Source organism: Photinus pyralis, unplaced genomic scaffold, assembly GCF_008802855.1.
Source record: "Photinus pyralis isolate 1611_PpyrPB1 unplaced genomic scaffold, Ppyr1.3 Ppyr1.4_LG10, whole genome shotgun sequence".
NCBI lineage: Eukaryota > Metazoa > Arthropoda > Insecta > Coleoptera > Lampyridae > Photinus > Photinus pyralis.
This window is the reverse complement of record NW_022170250.1, coordinates 15,180,035-15,205,645: the sequence shown is the minus strand read 5'-3', so window position 1 is coordinate 15,205,645 and position 25,611 is coordinate 15,180,035. Positions and strand designations below refer to the sequence as shown.

The window sequence follows — 25,611 nt, the reverse complement described above, 5'->3', positions numbered from 1 at the left end:
GTTCATGCACAACTAATTGATTGACAATGAGAAAAACACATTCAATGAAAATAAACACGAAATTCCTGAAATACAGAGAAGTTTACAAAGCTTGTCGTTACATGGTACCCCGTGCGCAGACGGTCGATAATTAAAAATTTTTTTTTCTCTTTTACTAATCCTAAAATCTGGTCGTGAATAGGTTTGACGCACTTAACACAAACACACAACTCGACGTCGAACGAGTCTCTACTCATACATGTATCAAATGAAGTGCTCTCGATTGATGGTAATCAACAAACAAGCTTTTGTACGTAAAATTTTATTTCTAAAGTGGCAGACTTTTATCTCGATTAGAAATTAGGCTTCAAATTTATCTAGAAACCAATTTAGATTACCTGAACGCTTCAGTTTTCCCTTTACTACCCGATCCTGTTTTCCAATTTCCCTATGAAAAGCTTCCAAAAAGGTCACAATAAAACTTTTTATCTAAGTACATTACATAATCTTATTTTCCTGAGACGAGCGTCGATGTAAGTTTAATACCGCGTCTCATTTTATCGCCGCGGGAGGCGCTGTTTACAAAATTATTTAATGTAGCATAACCGCTCGAAAGATTTGAAAAATCAATAAAATAAAATGCAAATTTTCGTTAAGTTAACCAGGAAATTTCCCGTTTCGCCAAGAATTACACTTGCAGAACCCTCCCTAACTTATTCTGTGGCGGAACAAAATTGCCACGCACCACTTACCTCGAATACTTTTTTAAACCCATTCCCTTCTGTAAGGGTTAAAGATCGATTCCGGCCTTTACGGCTCACTTATAGGGCAGATTTTTTTTGTGGTCGTGTCCCAATTAAATATGAATAAATAAAGCGCCATCTGGCGGTCATAATCTGATTGCGTAATTAATCACGCCGCAATCTTGATAGCGGGGTAATTTTTCAATTTTTTTTCGACGCGGCACGTGTCGCTTCGGAAGTAACCAAATATTATTCCGGGCACGGCTGCCCCTGATAAAGGTAGTGTTTCACCTTAACAAGCTTTAATATAATCAATCCTAGAAAGGGACGGAGAGACGGATAATGGGATTAGAAAGGAACGTAGGTTATATTCGAACGCGATCAGTTCGATTTAATATTAGGCGCAGCGAGTGTATCTAGATAATCGCATTAATTCGCCGTTTAGTCTACTTCCCATGATTTCACTCTAATCGTTATTGTCCCAATATTTCGGAAGGGTCCGGATCTAAATTGACAATTACCGGCCTTCGATATTTAATAAAGCGAAGTTCTTCACGGACGCCTCGCTCAAGGTTAGGTGCGCGTCTGTACTAAATCAGTGCCATCTATCGGCGGAAAATAACGCCGGCGAAATACATGTTTTATGAGTATTTACGGTTGAATAAATCGCTTCTCTCTCTGTGTGTTTGCACATCGGCGAAAGGTTTTGCATCCCTTATACGTAAATCTAGAAATTTATTCCGTAGGAAAGTTTTGTATGCTCCGCTACTTTATTAAATTGAGTTCGCGCGCGTCTTTGTTTTTAATATTCTCGCTAGATTAATGGCGATAGTTATTGCCTTTGGGGGAACACGCCTCTACCGCGAATGCGGTTTAAGAACATTCTATAATTACCGATTGGAGAAAAGCGGGTCGGAACGGGGGTTTATTAGACAACCCACCTTGTAGTAACTGTAAGTTTGATACCGAGACAAGAACACGGATCGGATAAGGAAATTTTGTACACCTGCGCTAATTAGAAGAGTCACTAAGAAACCTTTAACGATTTTTCTGATGAATTAAAATTTGTGATTATTATTATTGATTTATAACAATTAAATATTTATCACTTCCTTGCAGTCACTTTTATAACACGAGCGGAAATTTTATTATTTATCACTTCGACGTGGATGTTAAGACGAAGACTAAACACAAAAGGATTTTAGAAACATACTGAATCACCATATCTTATTTCATTTTCATTCTAGAAAATTCGCTACAAAATGATTCATTTGCAGATGGGACTATATCTTAACTCCCTCCCTACAACAGACAAAGACACATACATAAAAACAATGGCGAGACCGCTTCCGATTTATTAGCATCGCTTAATAGTCATGAATTCGTCTCTTGTAGAGAGGGAAGAGGCTTTCAATAATTCCTTTTCAAATTTGGGGTGCTTTAAGTAGAGTTTCAAAATAATCTTTACAAATCGCGACTGTCGTTGTTTGAACTTGTTACGCGCTTTTACTTTCCACGTACTGTTCAAATTTCTCTCTACGCGATTAGTTTCCTAATTTTTTTCCTCGCGGCTCGACGCGAATTATCCCGCGGTTCAATCTGAATTTGTTTCTTTTTCCATGCAGCATACCCATTTCCATATGTTTCAAGTATTCTTGATAGATCGCGCGATACTCAGATTTATCGTCCTTTTACCTCAGAACCACGTTAATCGGATCGGAAAGAGGCTTGTATCAATATGCAGAATACCTGTGTGTAAGTGAATTTTCCTACTCCTAGAAATTCCAAACAAGTCAGATTTCAGAACTTTGCGGGTTCCAAATGCTTGAAAAGACGTTCGATGCAAAATCCTGGGTTCCGTGAAGGAATGGCTGCTTTGATTGGAAGTTGAAATACCAACAAACAATTAAGAAATCCGACGGTAAGCGTCAATGTCATTAAAAAGATTTTCGGACGGTCGGCGATAAATTACGTGGTTTTTAGTCCATTCACCTTTAGAACATTGCGATATTTATTCTCGCGCGTTTAAAAATATACACTATTGTTCGTCTTTATCGTAATCATTCCTTCGCTAACTATCCTTTGAACTTAAAGGTCTCCAAACTTGGGTTCACGCTTTTACTTTAATCGCGAGCGATGCGTTGAGTTTTTTCTATGCGATTACTCTCGCGATTTTTTTCCTCGCGGCTCGACGCGAATTTTCCCGCGGCACAATCTGAATTTTTTACACTGACTAAAATCCACCCTACGCTAACTTACAGGTGGTCCACTTAACTTTTTTTTAACGCGCATTCCCAAACGACTTTTCCTGTTTCATTTACTCCCATTCCGTGGCTCAAACCTTGCCCGCCAATTAGAACTAGTTTTTGCGTTCAATGAGATTTCTTGACACATCAACTAACTCCGCGTGTACCAAAATTCTTACAAAGTCAGCAAAAATCGAGACATCCAGCAAGCTTGAGAACGATGGATGCGACCCTTATAAAGTCGTCACGTAATTCTAGTTAATTACGTCGTCTCCCACGACTTCTCGGCGCCATAAACTTTCATACCACCTCAAAACGTTTCATCTTCAGACCGTAAACTGGAAGAAACCGTTGGCTGCTTTAATTGAACCTTGAAGGTCACCAAACTTGGGTACACGCATTTACTTTGATCGCGGGCGAGGCGTTGAATTTTTTCTATGCGATTACTCTCGCTATTGAATGCTAATTTTTTTCTCGCGGCTTGACGCGAATTTTCCCGCGGCTCAATCTGAATTTTTTACACAGACTAAAATCCACCGTGTTCTAGCTCACAGGGGGTCGACTTAACTTTTTTATCACGCATTCCCCAACGACTTTTCCTGTTTAATTTACTCCCATTCCGTAGCTCAAACCTACTCCACCACTAAAACTAGTTTTTGCGTCCAATGAGATTTCTTGACACATCAACTCAACTCTGCGTGTGCCAAAATTCCGTCAAAGTCAGTAAAAAACAAGACACCCCAACAAGCTTGAGATCGATGAATGCGACCCTTGTAAAATCTTCACGTAATTCTAGTCGTCTCCCACGACTTTCCGGCGCCATACGCTTTCATACGTATTTTAACAGTCAGAACCGCACCCAGGAACCTTCGCCCTCAAACCAAAACGAAAAGTTTTTAGGAAATCTCGCCAAATAATGAAACCACTATCTACATCTTACATAACCCAATCTAAACAACTGCGTGGCCCCAAAAATTTCAAAGGGCGTAATGGAAAGAACCAAATTCTGCAAGTTTACTGGTGACGCCACTGGTACCAGCTGATGTGTTAAAAAAATTCAAAATCGGACGAATGCCCACCCAAACCTCAGGTCATATTAACGTTTAAAAATGTACACTATTGTTCGCCTTTATCGTAATTATTCCTTCGCTAACTATCCTTTGATCTTGAAGGTCACTAAACTTGGGTACACGTTTTTACTTTGATCGCCGGCGAGGGCGATTCAATACTAATTTTTTCCCTTGTGGCTCGACGCGAATTTTCCCGCGGCACAATCTGAATTTTTTACACAGACTAAAATCCACCCTGCGCTAACTTACAGGTGGTCAACTTAACTTTTATTTAACGCGCATTCCCCAGCGACTTTTCTTTTTTAATTTACGCCCATTCCGTGGCTCAAACCTTGTCCGCCAATTAGAACTAGTTTTTGCGTTGAATGAGATTTCTTGACATATCACCTCAAATTCCTACAAAGTCAGTAAAAAACAAGACACCCAGCAGGCTTGAGATCGATGGATGCGACCCTTGTAAAATCGTCACGTAATTCTAGTCGTCTCCCACGACTTCCCGGCGCCATACGCTTTCATACGTATTTTAACAGTCAGGACCGGACTCAGGAACCTTCGCCCTCATACCAAAACGAAAAATTTTTAGGAAATCTCGCCAAATAATGAAACCGTTCTTTATATCTTGCATAAACCAATCTAAAAAAAAACTGTACGACCCCAAAACATTTCAACTTCAGACCGTAAACTGGAAGAAACCCTCCGCTCGCCCACCCTGTCTACTATATCAAACCGTTCTTAATTGAAGCAGAAAAAATGGCACTTGGAAGGAATCAAACCCTAAAATTCTGAAAGTTTACCCGACGACGCCACTGGTACCAGCTTCTTTTTGGAGCATTTGAAAGATTCCCAAAACTTCAGGTCATACTGGGCAATTTTTCATCGTGGGTACGGTAACAAACAAAGATGCATATCCGTTGCCGCACATTTCAAGTATTTTAGACAAAGTTATCGTCCTTTAAACTCAGGCGCACCTATTGCCAAGTTACTTAGACGAAGCGAGTAAGGAAAAAATTACGTTTACCTTACCGGTATCAGTTTACAAGAATACCTTTCGGCTTGCATCATTCACCGGCGATTTTGATAGAGGTAACTTAGACCTGACCTTGGTTACTTAGTTGAAAGGTAAGGATTACGGGTGGATCCTGATGAAGTGAAATAGTACCAATAACCTCTCTAATAAAGAAAGTTTGAAGGGTAAAGATGCGGAAAAAGCGTTTACAGAAATCAAACAAATGACTGGCGGCAGCTCCAACACTCTCGTGTCCCGATTTTCAATTACTAATTACATTACAAATGCCTCAAAAGTGTGGTTAGGAGCTCATCGTGTTTTTCCGTTTCCCTAGCACTTTATACACGCGCACTATGTCACATGACGTTGTTCGCAAAGATAACACAAAATTTTCGCCTCGGTTACATCGATTAAGAGTATGGCCGGTTTTTAAACAATTCCAACATTTTTATATCTTTTATAAACAACTCATTTTTTAAGCTAACCGCCTATTTATCATCCGCTGTCGATACTAAGGTAATTCGCTACACTGTCCCTCCCTTAGGTGTTCAGAAAGTCCCGACGGAATCGTCAATTGTTACATCAAGTCTGAAAATAAACCGAAAGGGGGCGTCTAATATGGCGGTTTTTGATCCACCCTGGCGTATTCTCCGTCTAACATGCCCGATTTTTACTGTTCAAGGGTCTGGACCCACGTTTTTGGAGTCGAGGAACACGATAGAGGGATCAAAAATGAGGGTTCATATCTTGGTAGGTTTGTAGGTTTTGAAATTGCCCAATATAATACGATGTCTAGATGTCACTAACCTTGACGAGTATGTAATGCGAACACATTTGTATCAAGTTTTGAGGTTGCAGATGGTTTTTAATTATTCGTTTGTTGCCATATTTTATATTTATAGTTCCAAGAATTATAAGGTTTAGATTTATTGTTTTAGGTTTTCAAAATTTAAAATCAAATTGCATTTACTATGCGCTGATCCACTATAGTTACCAGTTACATGATCATGATCTCCTACTAATACATTTTTAGCATCAAATGCTATTCCACTTGTATAAGGATTACTTATACGCTGAGCAATAATGAATATGTTACTATGGTTTTCGCTGTTTGTGCGTCTGTCTGTCCTTTCGAGAACGAAAGCTCGTACGAGTTCGTAGATGAACCAAATCAGTGAACTTTGCGCTGTCACGTCTACTTTGGTGTATATCCCGGATAAAATGACGCTAGCTTTTACATACGTCACAATAGATCGAAACTTAATTAACTTTGGCGGCAATACATCGCAATTCATTGACAGTCGGATTAATACCAATTTATTAGTCCCTTTCCGCTCCCCTTGCGAATCGACCCCCGCGTGTAAAATATAAAAGGTTCGCCTTTGATAATTATTACAAAAACAAAGAAGGCACGGAGGCGTAAAAAACGGATGCTAACAACATAAACGGTTGCGAGAGAATAAAAACCACTCGAACCTTTGAAGATGAAACTCGCACGGATCAAAGCGTCCCACTTTCCGCGTTTACGTGTTTCGGTGGTTATTAGTTAATTATTTGCAATTTTTCGCTAATTGTCCGCCGAAACGCAGCCTCGAAATCGATGACGCGCCGGTGTCCGTAAAGGGATTAATTGAAATTTATTTTTCGCCTGCGTTTTCGACCTGCAAAACGAGCAGCTGGAAAAAAACTCAATTATGTACCTAGCGTGTTTCGATGGAAATACAAGCCGTTGCGACGCGAGAGCGCAATTTCCTGTAGGTAAAATTTGTCACAATAATATCGAATGTCCTGTTAAAATACTAACCATTTTCGTAGACATTTTCTCGCCCTAGGTCTAATGAGCGTCGTTGCAGAGACCATTGTACTCGTCGTAGGAAACCGGTAAATATAATGGAGAGTTGAAAGTTATGGGATGTTGCCGGAGATTTTCATATCTCTTTAAAATTATTCCATTTCTACGCAAATATCTTCGAAGTTTCGCGTCTGATAACTTACTTGTGTTCGAATTATAATGAGTGTTTTAATTGCAAATTCGCTCGAGTGAAACGCAGTCCCGCCGCTTTATCTGATTGCTTCCATTTCGATACGTTCCCAGTCGTTTTTACAGTCGAAATGCAAATTTATTTATTGGAAGAAGTCGGCCAACTACCGACCGTGGTTTTTTCACCGCATTAAATGTAATCGAGCAGATATGCTCTTTTTGTTATTAAATTAAAATCTTCTCATTCCGAATAACAAACTTAATTTCCGAATTTACATAAATGTACTGAGGAGCGGGGGTGCGCTAGGGTGGGTGGTCGGGGATAGGAAAGGGGCGTTTGGTAATGAATTGGAGGAAAGTTTTTGAAATGAAATACACGAAAGCGAATAACAATTATTTTTAATATGGTTTATGGAATACTTTCTGGAATCACGCCTCCGTTAAATAGAAATTAAAATACTGGGAATTTCATACGGCATTGCATGTTTTGAGCTTTACGAAGGCAGTTTTTATGTAACAATGGAAGGTGAGCGAAGTTTTCGCTGTAGAACTCCCGAATTTTCGCCTGTAAATTACCACGGCGTTTACGTGTCACACGACGAGTAAAGTTATTTGTTCTCCGAGCATCTACAGTCACACTTTTATGTGCCCAAATGTTTTTGAAAATCATCTGGGAACCAATCTTGAGATGATGTTAGAAACACATTTCTTGCAACATTATCTGGCACCTGGGTTGAGTAGTCCGTAGACAAAAACTAAAAAGGTGTCTACTGAGAAAAAACAACACGATATTTAGATGTCACTAACTTTAACAGGTGGGTAATACAAACAGTCACAGTGACAGTATTTCATTCGGCGGAACAAGTAAAATTGGCTGATTAGCGCCATTTTGCAGGTGAGTTTTGTAAAAATTAAGAAAGTGGGGATGAAGTAGAAGCGATTTTTTTATGATTATGCGAGTAGCTGCGAGACAATAACTAAAAAGGTGTCTACTGAGAAAAAATAACACGATATTTAGATGTCACTAACTGTGACGGGTAGGTAATGCGAACAGTCACTATGACAGTATTCCATTTGGCGGAACAAGTAAAATTGGCTGATTAGCAGCATTTTGTAGGTGAATTTTGTAAAAATTAAGAAAGTGGGGGTGAAGTAGAAGCGATTTTTTTATAATTATGCGGGTAGCTGCGAGACAATAACTAAAAAGGTGTCTACTGAGAAAAAATAACACAATATTTAGATGTCACTAACTGTGACGGGTAGGTAATGCGAACAGTCACAGTGATAGTATTCCATTCGGCTGAACAAGTAAAGATGGTCGATTAGCGCCATTTTGTAGATGTATTTTGTAAAAATTAAGAAAGTGGGGATGAAGTAGAAGCGAATTTTTTATGATTATGCGGGTAGCTGCGAGACAACAACTAAAAAGGTGTCTACTGAGAAAAACACAATGCGATATCTAGATGTCACTAACTTTGATGGGTGGGTAATGCGAACAGTCACAGTGACAGTATTCCATTCGGATGAACGAGTAAAGATGGCCGATTAGCTCCATTTTGTAGGTGTATTTTGTAAAAATTAAGAAAATGTGGATGAAGTGACTACGGGATGGTTTAAGATCCTTGAGTACTGTTAAAGGATCTAAGGGTCTTTAGAATTCTTTCACACATTTAAAAATCCTCACAGATTTATAAATTTTAAAGAGATTTTAAAGAGAGTTTGAAGAGATTTGGAAGAGACAAGAGATTTTGGGGAGATTTTGAAGAGTTTGAGGAGATTTTAAAGAGATTTTGTACGATTGTTATAAGCTCTTTAAGGCGTTTACTGCGTTCTAAATACTTTACAAATAAAACCTTTAGAACTAGAAGACTATATGTACTCTCAAGGTTCAGAAAACGTTTTGGTTGGAGGCTTTTGGAGACTCTGACAAACTCTTCACGACCCATAAATCTTGAAAGACCTTTAAATACACTTATTAACCTGTAACGATGTAAATATGAAAGGGTGAATAAAAGCTAACTTTTGAAGGTTTTGAAGATACTGAATCTCCTTAAGAACGTCTCTTAAATGGCGTGTTGAGGACATCTGTTATTAAGCCTTGGAGTTCTTTAGAACTGTTATACACCCCTCAAGATCAATAAATAACTTTAAAGAGTTAGACCTTGGCGGTTCACAAATACTTATTCATAAAGGCTCTAAAGGTCTACAGGTTCTTTAGGGTAAGTTTTTTTAAAAACTTCCTAATGAAGAGGCACGAATTTGAAACACCCTGTACACATTTCCAACAATTTTTTTTAAACGTAAAATGGCGAAATGATTCTGGGTTACATTTAAAAAAAAGTCAAAATGCCTACAAGTGTTGAAAATTATGAAACTTCCAAAATTCTGGATTCTCGAAGTCGGTCCGACTACTTCCAGGTTCCGTTCGAAAATTCGACTAGCAACACCGGTTAGGTTAGGTTGAGATCTTTCCTACGACACCCATGAACAGGTGTCTACGACGCTCCGTTCTCCAGATATCTCGGTTTAAATTTTTCGTCGCTAGGTGGCGCTAGTAGTAAAACTTTAAAACGCTATATCTCGCTTATTTACTACCCGATCTCGACAAAATTCTGGATCCTCTTTTAGTCTCCGCCGCCTTTCTAAAGTTTCATCAACACCACAGATTAGGTTAGGTCGAGACCGCCGCTCGCCGTCGGTTTAAAGGTTTCCCCGCCAGATGGCCCCGACCCCTTCTAGGTCTCCACTGTGAGAGAAAATTAAACAGTCGTAACATCAAAATTTCATTTTTAAACATCCTGTAGTATGTCTTGTAAAATTCCTCCGTTAGATGTCTCCATCAGTTGAAATGAAATCCCTTCTCAATCTTTCACTGTTTTGCGCTTCGCCTTGTCCCTATAAAAGTGTTTAGAGAGCCGCTTTGATTATACGCATGTCGGTTATAAAGTGACGTTGCTAACTTTATGAACAGTCAGAATTCTGGCATCAGCAATGAGTCTTTATATGCGAATGCAATAAGGCATTCAGAATCTCTAACTCCGAAAATTTGCGCTTTTAAAGGCTGTGTCACTTATTTCCTGAAAACATCATGTTGGTTCAGCAAATTCTGGTCACCCGTGGATGTTCCGTTGAGAAATAAATGTAAAATATTTGATTTTGGCATTTTTCGTAAAAAATTATGTAAAAGTATAATGTGGCGCATCATTATTTTTTTGTTCTCTAAGTCATTCCCTAAAGATCCTAAACGGCGTCCATAAAAAGTAGTAACTGCATCTAGCGTCCATTTCCGACAGTTTAAGCTATAAAAAATAAAAGCGCCATTTGATATTTTCAGTTCTTCGGTTACATCTCAGTTATTTTTAAAAATGTCAAAATTTCAAATTCGACTACCAACACCAGTTAGGTTAGGTTGTGCCCTTTTCTACGACACCCATGAATACATGTCTACGACGCTCCGTTCTCGAGATATCTCGGTTTAAAGGTTTCGCCGCTAGGTGGCGCTAGTGGCAAAACTTTAAAACGCTATATCTCCCTTATTTACAATCCGATTTCGACTAAATTTTGGATCCTGGATCCTCTTTAGGTCTCCACCGCCCTTCCAAAATTCCATCACCACCAGCGATTAGGTTAGGTCGAGACCGCCGTCCGCCGTCGGTTTCGCCGCCAGATGGGGTCGACCCATTCTAGGTCTCCACCGTGAGAGAAAATTAAAAAGTCGTAACGTCAAAATTTCATTTGTAAAAATCCTGTAGTATTTGTTGTAAAATTCTTCCGTTAGATGTCTCCATCAGTTGAAATGAAATCCCTTCTCAATCTCCCACTGTTTTGCGTTTCTCCTTGTCCCTATAAAAGTGTGAGTGTTAAGACTACGTTATTTATTTCGTATCGTCCTTCGTTGCTAACTATTTTAGAGGGCCATTTTTGACATTTTTCGTAAAAAGTATAGTGTGACTCGTCATTATTTTTTCTATGTCATTCCTCTATGTAATTTCGTAAAAATCAAATATAGCGTCCATAAAAGAGTAGTAACTGCATCCAGCGCGACATGGAAGAAAAATGCGTATAGAATTAAGGTGCTAACGGAAACCGCCCGTTTCCGAAAGTTAGAGAAAATAAAATCGACATTTGACATTTTCAATTCTACGGTGATATCGCAGTTATTTTCACAAATTTCAAATGCATTTTCTTCTCACAAAAAGGGGCACCATTTAGCCTGCACTGCCTCCCATCGCAGCGAAGATCCCACGAATTTGAACCACCCTGTACACATTTCCGACTTTTTTAAATTTAAACGTAAAATGTCGAAATTATTCTGGTTACATGCCTACAAGTTTTGAAAATGTTGAAACTTCCAAAATCCTGGATTTTCGGAGTCAACTACAAACACCGGTCAGGTTAGGTTGAGACCTTTCCTATGGCACCCATGAACACATGTCTACGACGCTCCGTTCTCGAAATATCTCGGTTTAAAGGTTTCGCCGCTAGGTGGCGCTGGTGGTCAAACTTTAACATATCTCGTTTATTAACTGTCCGATCTCGACCAAATTTTGGATCCTGGATCCTCAGGAGTTCGCCGGTCCCCCGCACCACAAAAATTCGACTACCTCCAGTTCGGTTAGGTCGAGACCGTCTATGAATACATATCTACGACTCTCGGTTCTCGAGATATGTCGGTTTTAAGTTTTCGCCGCCAGGTGGCCCCGGCCCCTTCTAGCTCTCTACCGTATAAAAGTGGCAACGTTAAAATTTTATTTGTAAACATCCTGTAGTATGCGTTGTGAAATTCCTCCGTTTTTGCATTTTTCGTATAAATTCATGTAAAAGTGCATAATAGGTATTTTTGTCCTCTGTACCATTCCGCAAAAATCCAATATGGCGTCCATAAAAAAGTAGTAACTGCATCTAGCGTGACATGGAAAAAAAGTGCACATAGAAGGTGCTAACGGAAACCGTCCAGTTCCGACAGTTTATGCTAGAGAAAATAAAAACGACATTTGACATTTTCCGTTCGTTCCATTTAACCTACACTGCATCTCTCACCGTAACGGGGGAGGAGGCACCTCTAAAAAGCATTATGCGGGTCACTCTGTAATTGGGCGCAAGCCTGTTGAGGGCCCAGAACAAGAGAGGGATAATAAATAAATAAATAAGTAACAAAGATCCCAATGGAGAGCTCCGAATTTGAACTACCCTGTATGAATTTCCAACATTTTTTTAAAGTTAAACGTAAATTGTCGAAATGATTTTGGTTACATTAAAAAAATTCAAAATGCCTACAAGTTTTGAAAATTTTGAAACTTCCAAAATCCTGGATTCTCAGAACTACTTCTACGTCTCAACTATCTTTCCGAAATTCGACTACCAACACCGGTTAGGTTAGGTTGAGACCTTTCCCACGACATCCATGAACACATGTCTAGGACTCTCCGTTTTCAAGATATCTCGGTTTAAAGGTTTCGCCGCTAGGTGGCGCTAGTGGCAAAACTTCAAAACGCGATATCTCGCTTATTAACTGTCCGATCTCGACAAAATTTTGGATTCTGGGTCCTCTTTTAGTCTCCGCCGCCCTTCCAAAATGTCATCACCGGTTAGGTCAGGTCGAGACCGCCGTCTCCCGCAACCCATTCTGGGTCTCCACCGCCCTTCCGTAATTTCACAACCACCACCGGTATCTGCGCCGCTCCGTTGTCAAGATATCTCGGTTTAAAGGTTTCGCCGCTAGGTGGCGCTAGTGGTAAAACTTTAAAACGCGATATCTCGCTTATTTACCATCCGATCTCGACAAAATTTTGGATTCTGGATTCTTTTTTGGTTTACAACCTCCTTCCAAAACTCCATTACACCACCGGTTAGGTTAGGTTGAAACCGCCGTCGGTCCCGACCCATTCTATGTCTCGACCGCTTTTCTGAAATTTCACAACCACCACCAGTATCTACGACGCTCCGTTCTCGAGATATGTCAGTTTAAAGGTTTCGCTGCTAGATGGTCCCGACTCCTTCTAGGGCTCCATCGCGAGAGAAAATATAAAAGTTACAATTTTATTTGTAAACATCCTGTAGCATGTGTTGTAAAATTCCTCCGTTAGATGTCCCCATCCTTTGAAATAAAATCCCTTCTCAATCTCCCAGTGATTTGCGCTTCTCCTTGTCCCTATAAAAGTGTGATTTTTAAGACTACGTTATTTTTGACTGTTTGACCTTTCGTTAGTGCTTTCCAGAAATATGCGAGACTGACAGTTGCCTGTACCAACTTCGCGGATCTATTGTTATTTGTTACATTGCACGAGTACATGAAGATCGCAGATAAAACAATAGCGTTCCGAATCCCTTTTAATTACGCTCTTTGCTTTTGTATTGAATAAAGGTATTACTCTAATTCGCGGCCCATTTACGTCGAAATTTGCATTGTTCCCGGTCTTGATTTTCATAATTTTAATCTCGAGCTTCCACGGTGAAAATCTCATGTTTCGTTAGGGAGGGGAGAACCTAAACTATACGCGGAAATAAAAATAAACATTAAGAGGAACGATATGAATAATGAATGAGGTGACGCCACCGTCGCGGTCGCCATGTTTAATATTCATGATCCGCCGCCGTTCGATTGATTGATTGATTCACATGCGTTTCTTTTTTATTTGCAGAGATTGCGATGTTGCTACCTGGTTCCCTTTCGCACATAAGGAGGGCGAACGACACGAGCGATATCAGGCGAAATTTGCGACTGAAGGATCCGAGCGAGCATCCCGAGCACGATCCAGAAAGAGAGTGAGTTGTTCTTTTGTCCGAAACGTATTCGTGACACGCGTCCGGTTATGCGGCATTTAAAGGGAAGACTTCTCTAAGTAGCTGCCATTTATTATTATCTCCCCGTCGTAAATCAAACCGTGGGATGCCTGCATCGCGCGCGCTTATAACTGCATGATCCCGCTTTATTGATAATAAAAAAAAAGGGCGCATATAACCTGACCGGTGTGCGAATCTTGCTCTGGATATTGATTGACGTCCCACTTCCACCTTATCGTTCCTGTTTTATATGACGGCGCTGTTTTTTGTTTATTAGTTTCGAGCCGCCCCCCCGTTCCGCGCCAAACAAACAGACCCCCTGCACTGAATATTATTTCTAAGTATAAATTGTGCCCATAAATTACTCGTTTAATTTTAATGGCGACCGTTGCGTTACAACACTGCAGATTCATTACCGGTAGTTAATTAATTTATTCATGGCCTACTGAGCACTATACCGATATATTACGGCTTTGGGGTGGGGGAAAAAAGTAAACACGAAAATTAATTCCCCTTTCATCTTTCTATATTTCTTATTGGGGAAATAAATAACTTCGGATTGAAAAATCCATTTCGTCCGCTCTATCGAGTGTATAATCTTTAATACGAGATGGAAGTTCATTCTTCAAAGGTCGTCATTTACGATCACAATCAAATACAAATTTACTTTCGGCGGTCAACCTCTCGATATAAAATGGAAACGTGTTCCTCTCTCTCTGCCTCGTTTTTTTCGCATAACCTCACATTTCCATTCTCGAGCGTAAGATCGCGCCTGATTGAGCTCTTTACATTCTTATTATGTGAAGCTTTTCTCTCGCATATATTTCAATTTGGAACACCTATGCGAAAAAGTCCGCCTTATTACACATCGAATGCGAGGCCCGGAGCGTCTCTTTGTCGAAATATTTATTACAAAACAATGTTTGCTTTGAATTGTAGCCGGCAGCCTTCATAAGCCATGGAAAATTCGCGTATCGACGGTTAGTAGGTATAAGGAAAATCGATACACTTATTTGAAAGGGATGTGCACGGAATTTGTGGAGATAATTAACCAGTACCACGCTAATAAAGAAAATAAAGAATAAATGGGAAGAAACTGTAGACCTATTGTCCTTTTATATTTAAACAATCAATTTGAACATATTTCTGCATAACAGATACTCGTACAACTTTTTAAATTTGAAATTGGGCGAGTTTGTTGTTACACGTTCGGTGCGCGAGCCACTATATGATGACCAAAAATGGCAGTGGTCATGCAGACAATTTCTTAAAATATATTTGGCGAGTTTAAATGTACTTTAAAGTACCAATTGTAGTGGTTTATGCGTGTGGACGTGTCTCCTGTATCAACATATCTCAATCCTATTGGTCTACGTGTTCGGAATTTTCTTACAAGTTATCAGATGCGAGAAATGACTTTGGTTCCCGTTAGGGTTAGTAATATCTAAATGTTTGGTGCGCCGTCCATCAACTTAGCGAGACAACTTAAAAAATAATAGGTGAGAACGCATTAAAAGGAAATTAATTATAAAAAAGGACGAAACTGCGTGTTCAAAAAAACAAACAAGGCTGACTGCCCGAAAATTTAGCGTAAGCAAACGTACTAGCTCTTCAACCGTCGCGAAACTAGCAGTTGTCTTGTTGTTGTCTTCAGTATTTAAAGCAACACCACTTCCACCATAAAATAAACTCCTTTAAGTATTTTCAAATAAATCGCTAATTTTTTTAAAATTTTATTTGCCTTTATTTTTGAGTGGGCGGGGTTTCAGCCAAGGTTGTTCTACCAACCCAATCCACTATACATTTACAAATACCCGTGCCCGAACCCGGATTCGAACCAGGGACCCTTAGCACCACAGTCCAGCTTCAACTGAACTGCGCCACACGAGCCAATGGAACGCGCCAAACGTCCCCACTTATCCAACGTGAAACGCGCAATTCTTCGAAACACCAGCGTCTTCGTTATCAGCACCAGAACACCTGCGTTAATTAGATTTCGTCTAACAATAAAACTTCTTATCACAAACGACCAGATGTAACCTTTTATAAATCACACAAATTTGACCAGATGTCTCTTACTTCTAGCACCTTATCTAAATTGAATAATTACAAAGCGATAATATTTAAAAAAAACTTTAAGGAATAATAAGCACTGAATACAAATTCAAATTAAACTAACCAATTCTTTTCTTATGTCGTAAATGATCCCCAGATTTACTTCATAAATTGAATTAATTACCATATACAGGATGTCCCGTCAGTAGTTTTGATGTACTACATAGACTTGTTATCCACCCGTTTCCCCAGCCTCACAAAGAGTTGTAGTGTTTTTTCGGGTAAATTCGCTCATTCCCTCTTGTATTTGGTCTCTGACCTCTAACTTTCGCTTGGATTTACCATTGCATTCATTCCACCACACCGGTCGTTTTAAGTTCATCCTTCTCATTCACTTATTCGAAGAAGGGTTATCCACCCCGGCCATATTTTAACATTCGGTGATCGCATTCGCGATTCCGAATAATCCACCAGTAACAGTGAAACAAAATAACCAACATTCTTTGTATGGATGTTATTAATATCAATAAATACAATACAAACTTTGTTCAAGGCAAATAACTTTCATGGGTGGTCGATTCCTTTAGGAATATTAAAATTATGTCTAACAATATTCTTTATGTACATACATTCCAAAAAATAACCGATCACTACTCGATAATGCATACTAGAGACGTTCTCTCGGAGTTACTCAACCGAAGCAAATTCTGGAGGCGCCACGTGCCCCTCGCGTCCATTACTAAGGCAGTGAACGTTAGATTTCTGATCTAAACGTTCCACAGCGGGGCGAGTGGGAGCCTCCGAGTAGTTGGATACTTTATCCTGATACGCGGCATCCAGCGACCGGGGAGACTACAGCCACATTGCTAATGACGACCTCGCTAGCCTTAGGAGGAGATCAGGCTTTCTCAGCTCGCCATTTAGCGATCGCAAATGTGGTTCATTCTCCACCGACCAACACACATGTTACTCTCAAGGTCATTAAAGATCAATGACCCCATTTTTGTAATGTGATATTTTTATTTTCAAGGTCATCCAGGTTCAATGACCGCATTTTTGCCATAATCTTATTTCATTTTCATGGTCAATGGCTCTATTTTTTATGGTGCCATATTTCATTTGCAAGATCAATTACCTTCATTTCTTTGCGGTGTCAACTTTCAAGGTCATTAAAGGACAATACTTCCTTTTTTGGTGGTTCCATATTATATTTTAAGAAGAGCAAAGGTCACTGGTCCTACTTTTGCCTGATCCTAGCTATTTTCAAGGTTATCAGTGGTCAATAACTTCCATTATTGGCAGTGTTATATTTTATTTTCAAGGTTAATGTAAGACAATGACCCCAGTTTTGTGGTCCCATATTTCAATTTCAAGGTTATCAAAGTTCAATCACCACAAATTTTTGTGTCCGATTTTATTTTTCAAGATCATCAGAGATTGGCACCTTTTTTATGGTGCCATGTTGCCTTAATTTCAAGGTCAGGCAGGGTCGATAATCCCATTTTCCTCGTGCCGATTTCTATTTTCTATTTTTGCGGTGTCAGGTAATTAGTAGTCAATGACCCTATTTATTTCGGCGTCAAGATTCACTCTCAAGGTCATTAGTTGTGGTATCATATTACATTTTTAAAGCAATCTGTTAATTTTCAAGGTTATCCAAAGTTCAACGACTTCCGTTATTTGCGGTATCATATTTTATTTTCAAAGTCAACGAAGGAAAGTGGCCCAGTTTTGTAGTCACATTCCATGTTCAAGGTTATCAATTTTTGTGGTGTTTTCAAGGTAATCAAAAATCATGTGTTATTTTCGGGTTTATCAAAAATTAATGATCCAGTTTTTTACGGTGTCATATTAAATTTTCATGGTAATCACAGGTCAATTTGTTGCGGTGCCAAACCTTAGTTTCAAGGTCATCCTTGACCTTATTTTTCTCTATGCTGAGTCAATTTTTTGCGGTGATTGGAGGTCTAGGGCCATATTTGTGGTGGGCGCCATTGCCCTATGATACCCTTGAAAATGAAATGACCTTAAAAATGAGATCATTGAAATTTGATACCTTTTAAAATAAAACATGAAATGAAATAGGGGACTACAAAAAATTGAGGTCATAGAACCTTGAAAATGAAACCATAACTAGGGTTCTGAACCTCTAATGACCTTAAAAATGGAGATAATTGAACTTTGATAACCTTGAAAATGCTAACACCATTGAAGATAAGGCTATTGATCTGTGATGACCTTGAAAATGATCTAGGAAAACACAAAATTCATTGTCATCTGATTGTCTTGAAAATGAAGTCATTGATCTTCGATGACCTTGGTAGCAAATGTCCCTGCACCTAGACCCTCTCCAAGGTCACCGTAATGTGGCAAACGACTTTCACCTTGACCTACTTTCCAAGATTGCCACCAGGTGGCGAGCGATCAATGCGTCGTAGACGCTTATCCCTTACCGTTCATGTTCGGAATTTTGGATTGATTGGGTCCATTTGGATTTGGGAGTTTAAAATTGTGGGTGCCAAGTGACCTTCGAAGTGATCTCAGCTTTCCACAGGACACAAGTTTGAACACGTAGCCTTACAAGTATATCCAGGATCAAAGTTTGCAGGTGTACCCGGCATTAGGCGTCGCCTCTGTGTTTTCCGTGTGGTCTGATGCTTGGTTCCTCTGGAATCCGAGAATTTTGAAATTCTCTTTTTTTATCAAATGGTCGGCAAATGACATGAAGAATTCATCTACTGTGAAAACAGGAAACAGCAAGTAAGTTGATATGACATGGCGATTTCTTTTTCAAATCCGGGCTCGGACATTGTAATATTTTACTATCAAGGTCATCAGAGGGCAATACCTCCTTTTTTGGGCGCCATGTTACATTTTAAGGCAAAGTTCAATGACCTCAATTATTATTTGTGGTGTCATTTCATGCTCAAGGTTATCAAAGTTCCATGATCTCATTTCTTGCGTTTTTGCATTCCATTTTCCAGGTCATCACAGGTCATTCGTTCCGGTATCAAACCTTAATGTCAAGGACAGCGAAGGTCAATGGCCTCATTTTCCCTGTCGATTTTTTGCGGTTTCAGGTAATCAGTGGCTATTTGTTGCGGGGTCAAAGTTTACTTTCAAGGTCATTAGAGGTGAATGACTGCTTTCTTTGTGGCGTCATTACATTTTTAAGACAATCCAGTCAATAATCGCATTTTTCAGTTATTCTAGGGCATTTTCAAGGTCATCAGAAGTCAGCAGTCCGATTTTTGTTGTACCATATTTCATTTTCACGGTCAACAACGGACAATGATTCAAATTTTGTAGTGTCATTTCATTTTCAAGGTTAGCAAAGTTTAATAATCTCCATTTTATGATGTTCCATGTCATATTTCAAGGTCATCAGAGGTGACACCTTTTTTATGGTGCCATGTGTTATTTTTAAGTTTAACTATAATCATTGTTTGCTGTCATATTCAGTTTCCAAGGTCATCACAGGTCGTTCGATGCTGTATCGAACCTTAATTTCAAGGTTCTCAATAGTTACGTGTTACGTTAAAGGTCGAATTCAAGGTCATTAGTGGTCAATGACTCCTTTCTTTGTGGCGTCATTACATTCGGTCAATGACCGCATTTTTCAGGTCATCAGAAATCAACAGTCCCATTTTTATTGTACCATATTTTATTTTCAAAGTCAACAAAGGACAGTGATTTAAATTTTGTGGTATTTAATTTTCAAGGTTAGCAAAGTTTAATGATCTCCATTTTTGTGATGTTTTATTTCATATTTCAAGGTCATCAGAGGTTGACGCCTTTTTTATGGTGCCATGTGTATTATTTTATCATTGTTTGCTGTCATATTCAGTTTTCAAGGTCATCACAGGTCATTCGATGCTGTATGGAACCTTAATTTCAAGGTCAGCCAAAGTTCTCAATAGTCAAGGGCTCTATTTTTTGTTGCGTTAAAGTTCGAATTCAAAGTCATTAGTGGTTAATGACTCCTTTCCTTGTGGCGTCACTACATTTTTAAGACAATCAGTTCAATAGCCGCATTTTTATGTTGTTATAGGGCATTTTCAAGGTCATTAGAGATCAATAAAGACAATGATTCAAATTGTGTAGTCATTTATTTTTCAAGGTTACCAAAGTTTATTGACCTCCATTTTTAAGATGTTCTATTTCATATTTCAAGGCCATCAGAAGTCATTCGATGCAGTATCAAACCTTAATTTCAAGGTCAGCCAATGTTCTCAATAGTCAAGGACTCTATTCTCTGTGGCGTTAAAGTTATAGGTATTTTTAAGGTCATTAGAGGTCAAAAAAGACAATGATTCAAATTTTGTAGGGTCATTTATTTCTTCAAGGTTAGCAAAGTTTAATGGCCTCAATTTTTGTGATGTTTTATTTCATATTTTAGGGTCATTAGAGGTTGACACCTTTTTTATGGTGCTATGTGTCATTTTTAGGTTTATCAAAGTTTAGTTTTAACTTTCTTGCGGTATCAAACCTTAGTTTCAAGGTCATCCGACCTCATTTTTTCTTGTGAAGATATTCATTACCCTTTTTTGGCGTCAGGTGATTAAAGGTAATAGACCCTATTTGTGGCAGCGTCATTGACCTATTATGACCTTGAAAATGAAATATGATTGCACAAAATGAGATCATCGAACTTTGATAACCTTGAAAATAAAACACCATTAAAAATGTGTTCTGTAATGACCTTGATCTCGGGTAACCTTGTAACACTAAAAAAATGATACCATTGGCATTGAACTTTAATGACCTTGAAAATAAAAATAGATGGCATTACAGAAATTGCGTCATTGTTCTTTGGGAGTAAAATGTCGCTTGGAAAAAATGGGGTTGTTGACCTTTGGTAACTTTGAAAGTAAAAATGACAACACCAAAAATGGGGGTGGGCATTTACGATGACCTTGAAAGAGAACGCCCTTGCACCTTGGTTTACTCTCCGCCGGCGCGCGACTCACTTTGACCTATTTTCCAAAGTGACCACCAGGTGACGAGCGACCTTGGAATGAGCCAGGTTCGGCCATGTACAACATTTTGGATTGGTTACGTCCACTTGTATTGTGTCCAGGTGTGAAATGCGTCATTCACCTTTCAAGGTAGAACCTTGACATAACCTTAAACGTCAATGTACCTGAGATAGTTTATGTGCGGGATTTTAGATTGGTTACGCCCACATAAAGTGCGAGTTCGAAATTCGAAAACGTGAAATGTGACCGTCATCCGCCTCCAAAGCAGGAGATTGGTGGGTGTGTCTTCATTGGATTATAATCCTAAAACGTGAAAGCGATGCGGCCGCTGATCCCCTACCGTTCGTGTTCGGCATTTTGGATTGATTAGGTCCACTTGGATTGAAAAGTTTGAAATCAGTCAAATACAGTTGTCGACATCTTAGGGGACTTACCGACGTCTGGCGAAATGGCAATAATCTCGTCTAAATACACCATAACAAACGGTTCTAAATCAGCACCTAAAGTTCATGAAAGGTCGCCGGCGCATTAGTAAATCCAAAGGGCATTTTCTAAATTCATATAGCCCTTGTCCGGGAATGGTAAACGCTTCTTCCTTATCCAATATTGGTGAAACATAAGTGCTGGGGTAGGCGGCTTTCTCAGTAACTGTTCAATTATCTCGGTAAATGCCATTTTTTTAAAATTGGACAAGACTAATCTCCTTAGGTAACTTATTTACATGATACTAAAGAATACATTTCGTACGAAAGACTTCAGATCTCTGCTGATATTCGCGTTGAAGCTTATAAATTGAGAGAATAAAAATGTTATTAAGAAACCCCTCAGGTTATAGAGAAAAAAAAAGTTTCCGTTTGGTCTTCGGTGGCATGTACATTTCTCAAAAGGCTCCTTTGGTTATGAAAATTTCTCCGATTTCGCCGAAAGTAAGTATATAAATCTAATAAAATGATATACGATTCGATCGGAAAGAATGAAATGTAATTTCTCATCCTAATCGTAAACTTTAAAGCTCGCCACGTTCTCCCCCCCTCCCCTTGCTTCTGCAACCGATAAAAAACTTCGTAAAGAAGGAATTATGCAGATTGACGTACGTTCTCGACTGGAAAACAAACACGGAAAGTATCGACAGTTTTATACCTGCGACGTTTTTGATAGGCAATCCCCTAGGATCACCTAACATACGTTGGGATCTCGAGCGGTAGAAGAAAAAAGGGCGAGGAAAGAGAATATACAAGGCGAAAATTCCATTTCATTTGTGATTACCTTCGGAAATGGCTTTTGAAAGTTTATTATTTGCTGTTTCTAGATATAGAAAAACAAAGGCAAAAGACGAAATTGGATCATAGAGCGTTATTGGAAATGTGAGGTTATGTAAGAGTGTATGCCGGGTCTAGGTATGTGTGGATCTCGGGGGGATTGGAGAGAAGGATAACGGTTTTTTTGTGCGTGCAACTGAGCGATTGTGCCTTTGGGATTCGAAGTTGGTCTGCATTTTATTTATATAAAGCGGACGAGCTGCTTCAGTAGCTTGATTACGTCTAGTTTTCACTTACATTAGGGCACTTACACGAATGAAACAAAGGGGAATCAAAGAACACAAGGAATTTTAGATGAGCGCGTTATCTTCCCCCATCGATACAGTAATGAAAGCAAATTAGGATAAAATCTGTACAGTATTATACCTGCAAGGAAAGGCAAATTCGGAAGGGTATCCATATTGACATCGCCTCGGGGCCATTCAAATGAAATCTAAGCGGGCCGGAAAATGCTTATGTTCCAAATAACGAGCCTCTCTCAGCTGATTGTCTTCCTTGTTTATATCCTCTCCTATTTTCCAGAAATGGGAGTGAATTTAATATTTACTAACGTCCCGGCGCTTTGCCTTCGCAAACTAATTAATTTTAGTTCCCGGACAGTTCGATGGGTTTTTGTTCCCAACAAAAATTTACATTCAGCTTAATTATTGCACAAAATACGGGCGGTTTTCGCTTTTTGTTCGCGTCCGGAACGTTTATCTATGGTCGAATTGTATTTTTTCTGCTCGTATCAAACAATGTTTAAATGTACTTGAGTTATGGCGCCCATTCGTTACGCACGTTTGCCGTGATAAGACGCGGTGAGTAATTATTTCTCACGGCCTTTATATGGTTTGTTCTGATGTAATTATTTGAACATGAGATGCAAAACAAAAATGGACGACAATGAAAGAATGTCGCAGGTAGGATTGTGTGCCGAGAATTAAGTCTTTACATTTCGTTTCGTTTCGGCTCATCTCGGCTCGCCTCGTACTTCATCGTTTCGTTTCGTATTGTTTCGTTTAAGATTAAAGATCCAATTCTCAAGGCCACAGATAAAAAGTTCAACACTTCCAAATCAACACTCTCAGACAAATGGCACAAGACTCAACATTTAGCATTCAAAGCTCGACATTTACAGTTCAAGACTTGATAGCAAAGGTTGAAGGATTAAAACCCCATTCTCAAATCGTACACTTCAAGATACACTATTTTCAAGGATCAAACTGCAAGATCTAGAACTGGCTCTGAATGATGAAAGTTCAAAGTTCATGATTAAAGGCTCAAAATTTAAGACCAAGGACCTATGATTCACGATTCAAGGCTCAATGTTCATGAATCAAACGTGATAATTATAGGTTCAGGACCCATAACACAAAACCTCGATGCTCAAGGTTCAAGATGTTGTATGCAAGAGTCATTATTGAAGGTTGAATGATTAAAACCCGAAACACGAGATTCAAGACTCGATAATCAAGATGAAACATTCAAGGCTTAAGATCCAAGATAGTAGGTTTAAGGTTCGGCATTCAGGGCTCAAGATCTGAAACCCTAGATTCAACAAGGAGGACCCAATATTCAAAGCTCAAAGATTCACACCCATTCAAACACCCATTCAAACCTCAGTGTTGAAGAACCAATACTAAAGGCTCAATTTTTTATAATTCAAAATTAATGGATCAAGATTTACGATTCAAAACTCAACATCCGACAGTTAAGGTTCAAGACTCAAGCCCCAATGTTCACTATTCGAGGCTCAGTATCTTATGCCCAAGAATTATACCTCAAAACTCAAGAATCTAGCTTTAAAACCTGACACAAGACTCAAGGCTCAAGGTTCCAGACAAGATTTTCTATGCAAAACTCATTACGAGTAAAACTCAAATCTTAAGGCTCTAGGGGCTAGAACACACGAGATTCGAGACTCAATACTCAAAACATTTAAGGTTCGATACTCAAGGTTCAAAGGTGAAAACTCATTACCTATGACTTAAGGCAATCTAACATTTCCCATTATAGACTCAATCCTCAAGATACTGTTTTTAAGGTTCAAAACTTAAGATCAATAGTCAAGGTTTAAAAAATCAAGACTCTGAGCTCTACACTCAAAGCTGAAGGTTTAAACCTCATGGTTAAACAACACTCAAGGCCAAGGATTCGAGACTGAAATCTTATGGTTCAATACTCAAGGTTCAAGAGCTAAAACTCGAAGCTCAACAACGAGTAGGTACTCCACATTATTGAAGATTAAGGACTCAACAGTCACGTTCAAAAATTTAAACTTATAAGTCAACCTTCGATCCATTGCAGATAACTCATATCTCAATGTTCAAGGTCCAAGACAAGGTGGTTATCTGTGGAAAACTGGTTACTAAAGGTACAAATCTCAAGGCTTATAGACTCAATACTCAAGATACAATATTTATTGTTCGATACTCAAGGCTCAATAGTTAAAACTCAATCCTAAATAACGAAGAGTCAATACTCAATACTCGAGCTACAAGCTTCAGTGCTCAAGTTTCAAAACTCAAGAAAAGATTTTATACGCGTAACTACTCAAGGTTGAATGATTAAAACTCAAAAGACAATATTCAAAATTGTAGGTCCAAAATTCAATACTCCAGGCTCAGAAACGTGGGCACAATAAATCAATCAAAAAAATCAAGGGCCAAGAATTAAGACTCAATACTCAAGCATTCACACTCAGAATCAGATTCACACTCCGATTCAGACTCATATTCAGACTCAGATTCAGATTTAGACTCAGAATCAGACTCTTTTTGAGACTCGGATTTAGAATCGAATTCAGACTCGAATTCAGACTCGAATTCACACTCGATTTCGCACTCAGATTCACACTCGGATTCAGACTGGGATTCATACTCGAATACACGTTTGAATTCAGACTCGGATTCAGACTCGGATTTAGCCTCAGATTCAGACTCAGATTCGGATTCATAATCAAACTCAGAATCAGACCCAGATTCAGACTCATATTCAGATTCAGATTCAGATTTAGATGCAAAATCAGACTCTTTTTCAGACTCGGATTTAAATTCGAATTCACACTTCGGATTCGCACTCGATGTCGCATTCAGACTGGGATTCGGATTGATTCACACTCAGATTCAAATTCAAGTTCAGCTTCAGATTCAGGCTCAGATTTAGCCTCGGATTTAGCCTCAGATTCAGACCCAAATTCAGACTCACATTCAAACTGAGTCAGATTCAGACTCAGATTCGGACTCATGATCAGACTCAGAATCATACTCAGATTCAGACCCAGATTCGTATTCAGACTCAGATGCAGATTTAAACTCACAATCAGACTCTGATTTAGACTCGAATTTAGACTCAAATTTAGACCCAGATTCAGACTCGGATTCAGGCGCGGATTCAGACTCAGATTCAGACCCAGATTCAGACTCGAATTTAGACTCAGATTCAGACTCAGATTTACACTCAGATTCA

The 25,611-nt window shown here is 39.1% G+C and overlaps 1 protein-coding gene across 1 annotated transcript in view; it reads left to right on the top strand.

Annotated features, from left to right (window-relative positions):
• The window catches only part of LOC116162013 (somatomedin-B and thrombospondin type-1 domain-containing protein), a 151,345-nt gene that overhangs the window by 106,008 nt on the left and 19,726 nt on the right, over window positions 1-25,611 (top strand). The window contains exon 3 of the mRNA XM_031475523.1: window positions 13,667-13,790. Within this exon, the coding sequence (XP_031331383.1) occupies window positions 13,667-13,790 (124 nt within the window). The remainder of the gene's footprint in view (window positions 1-13,666; window positions 13,791-25,611) is intronic.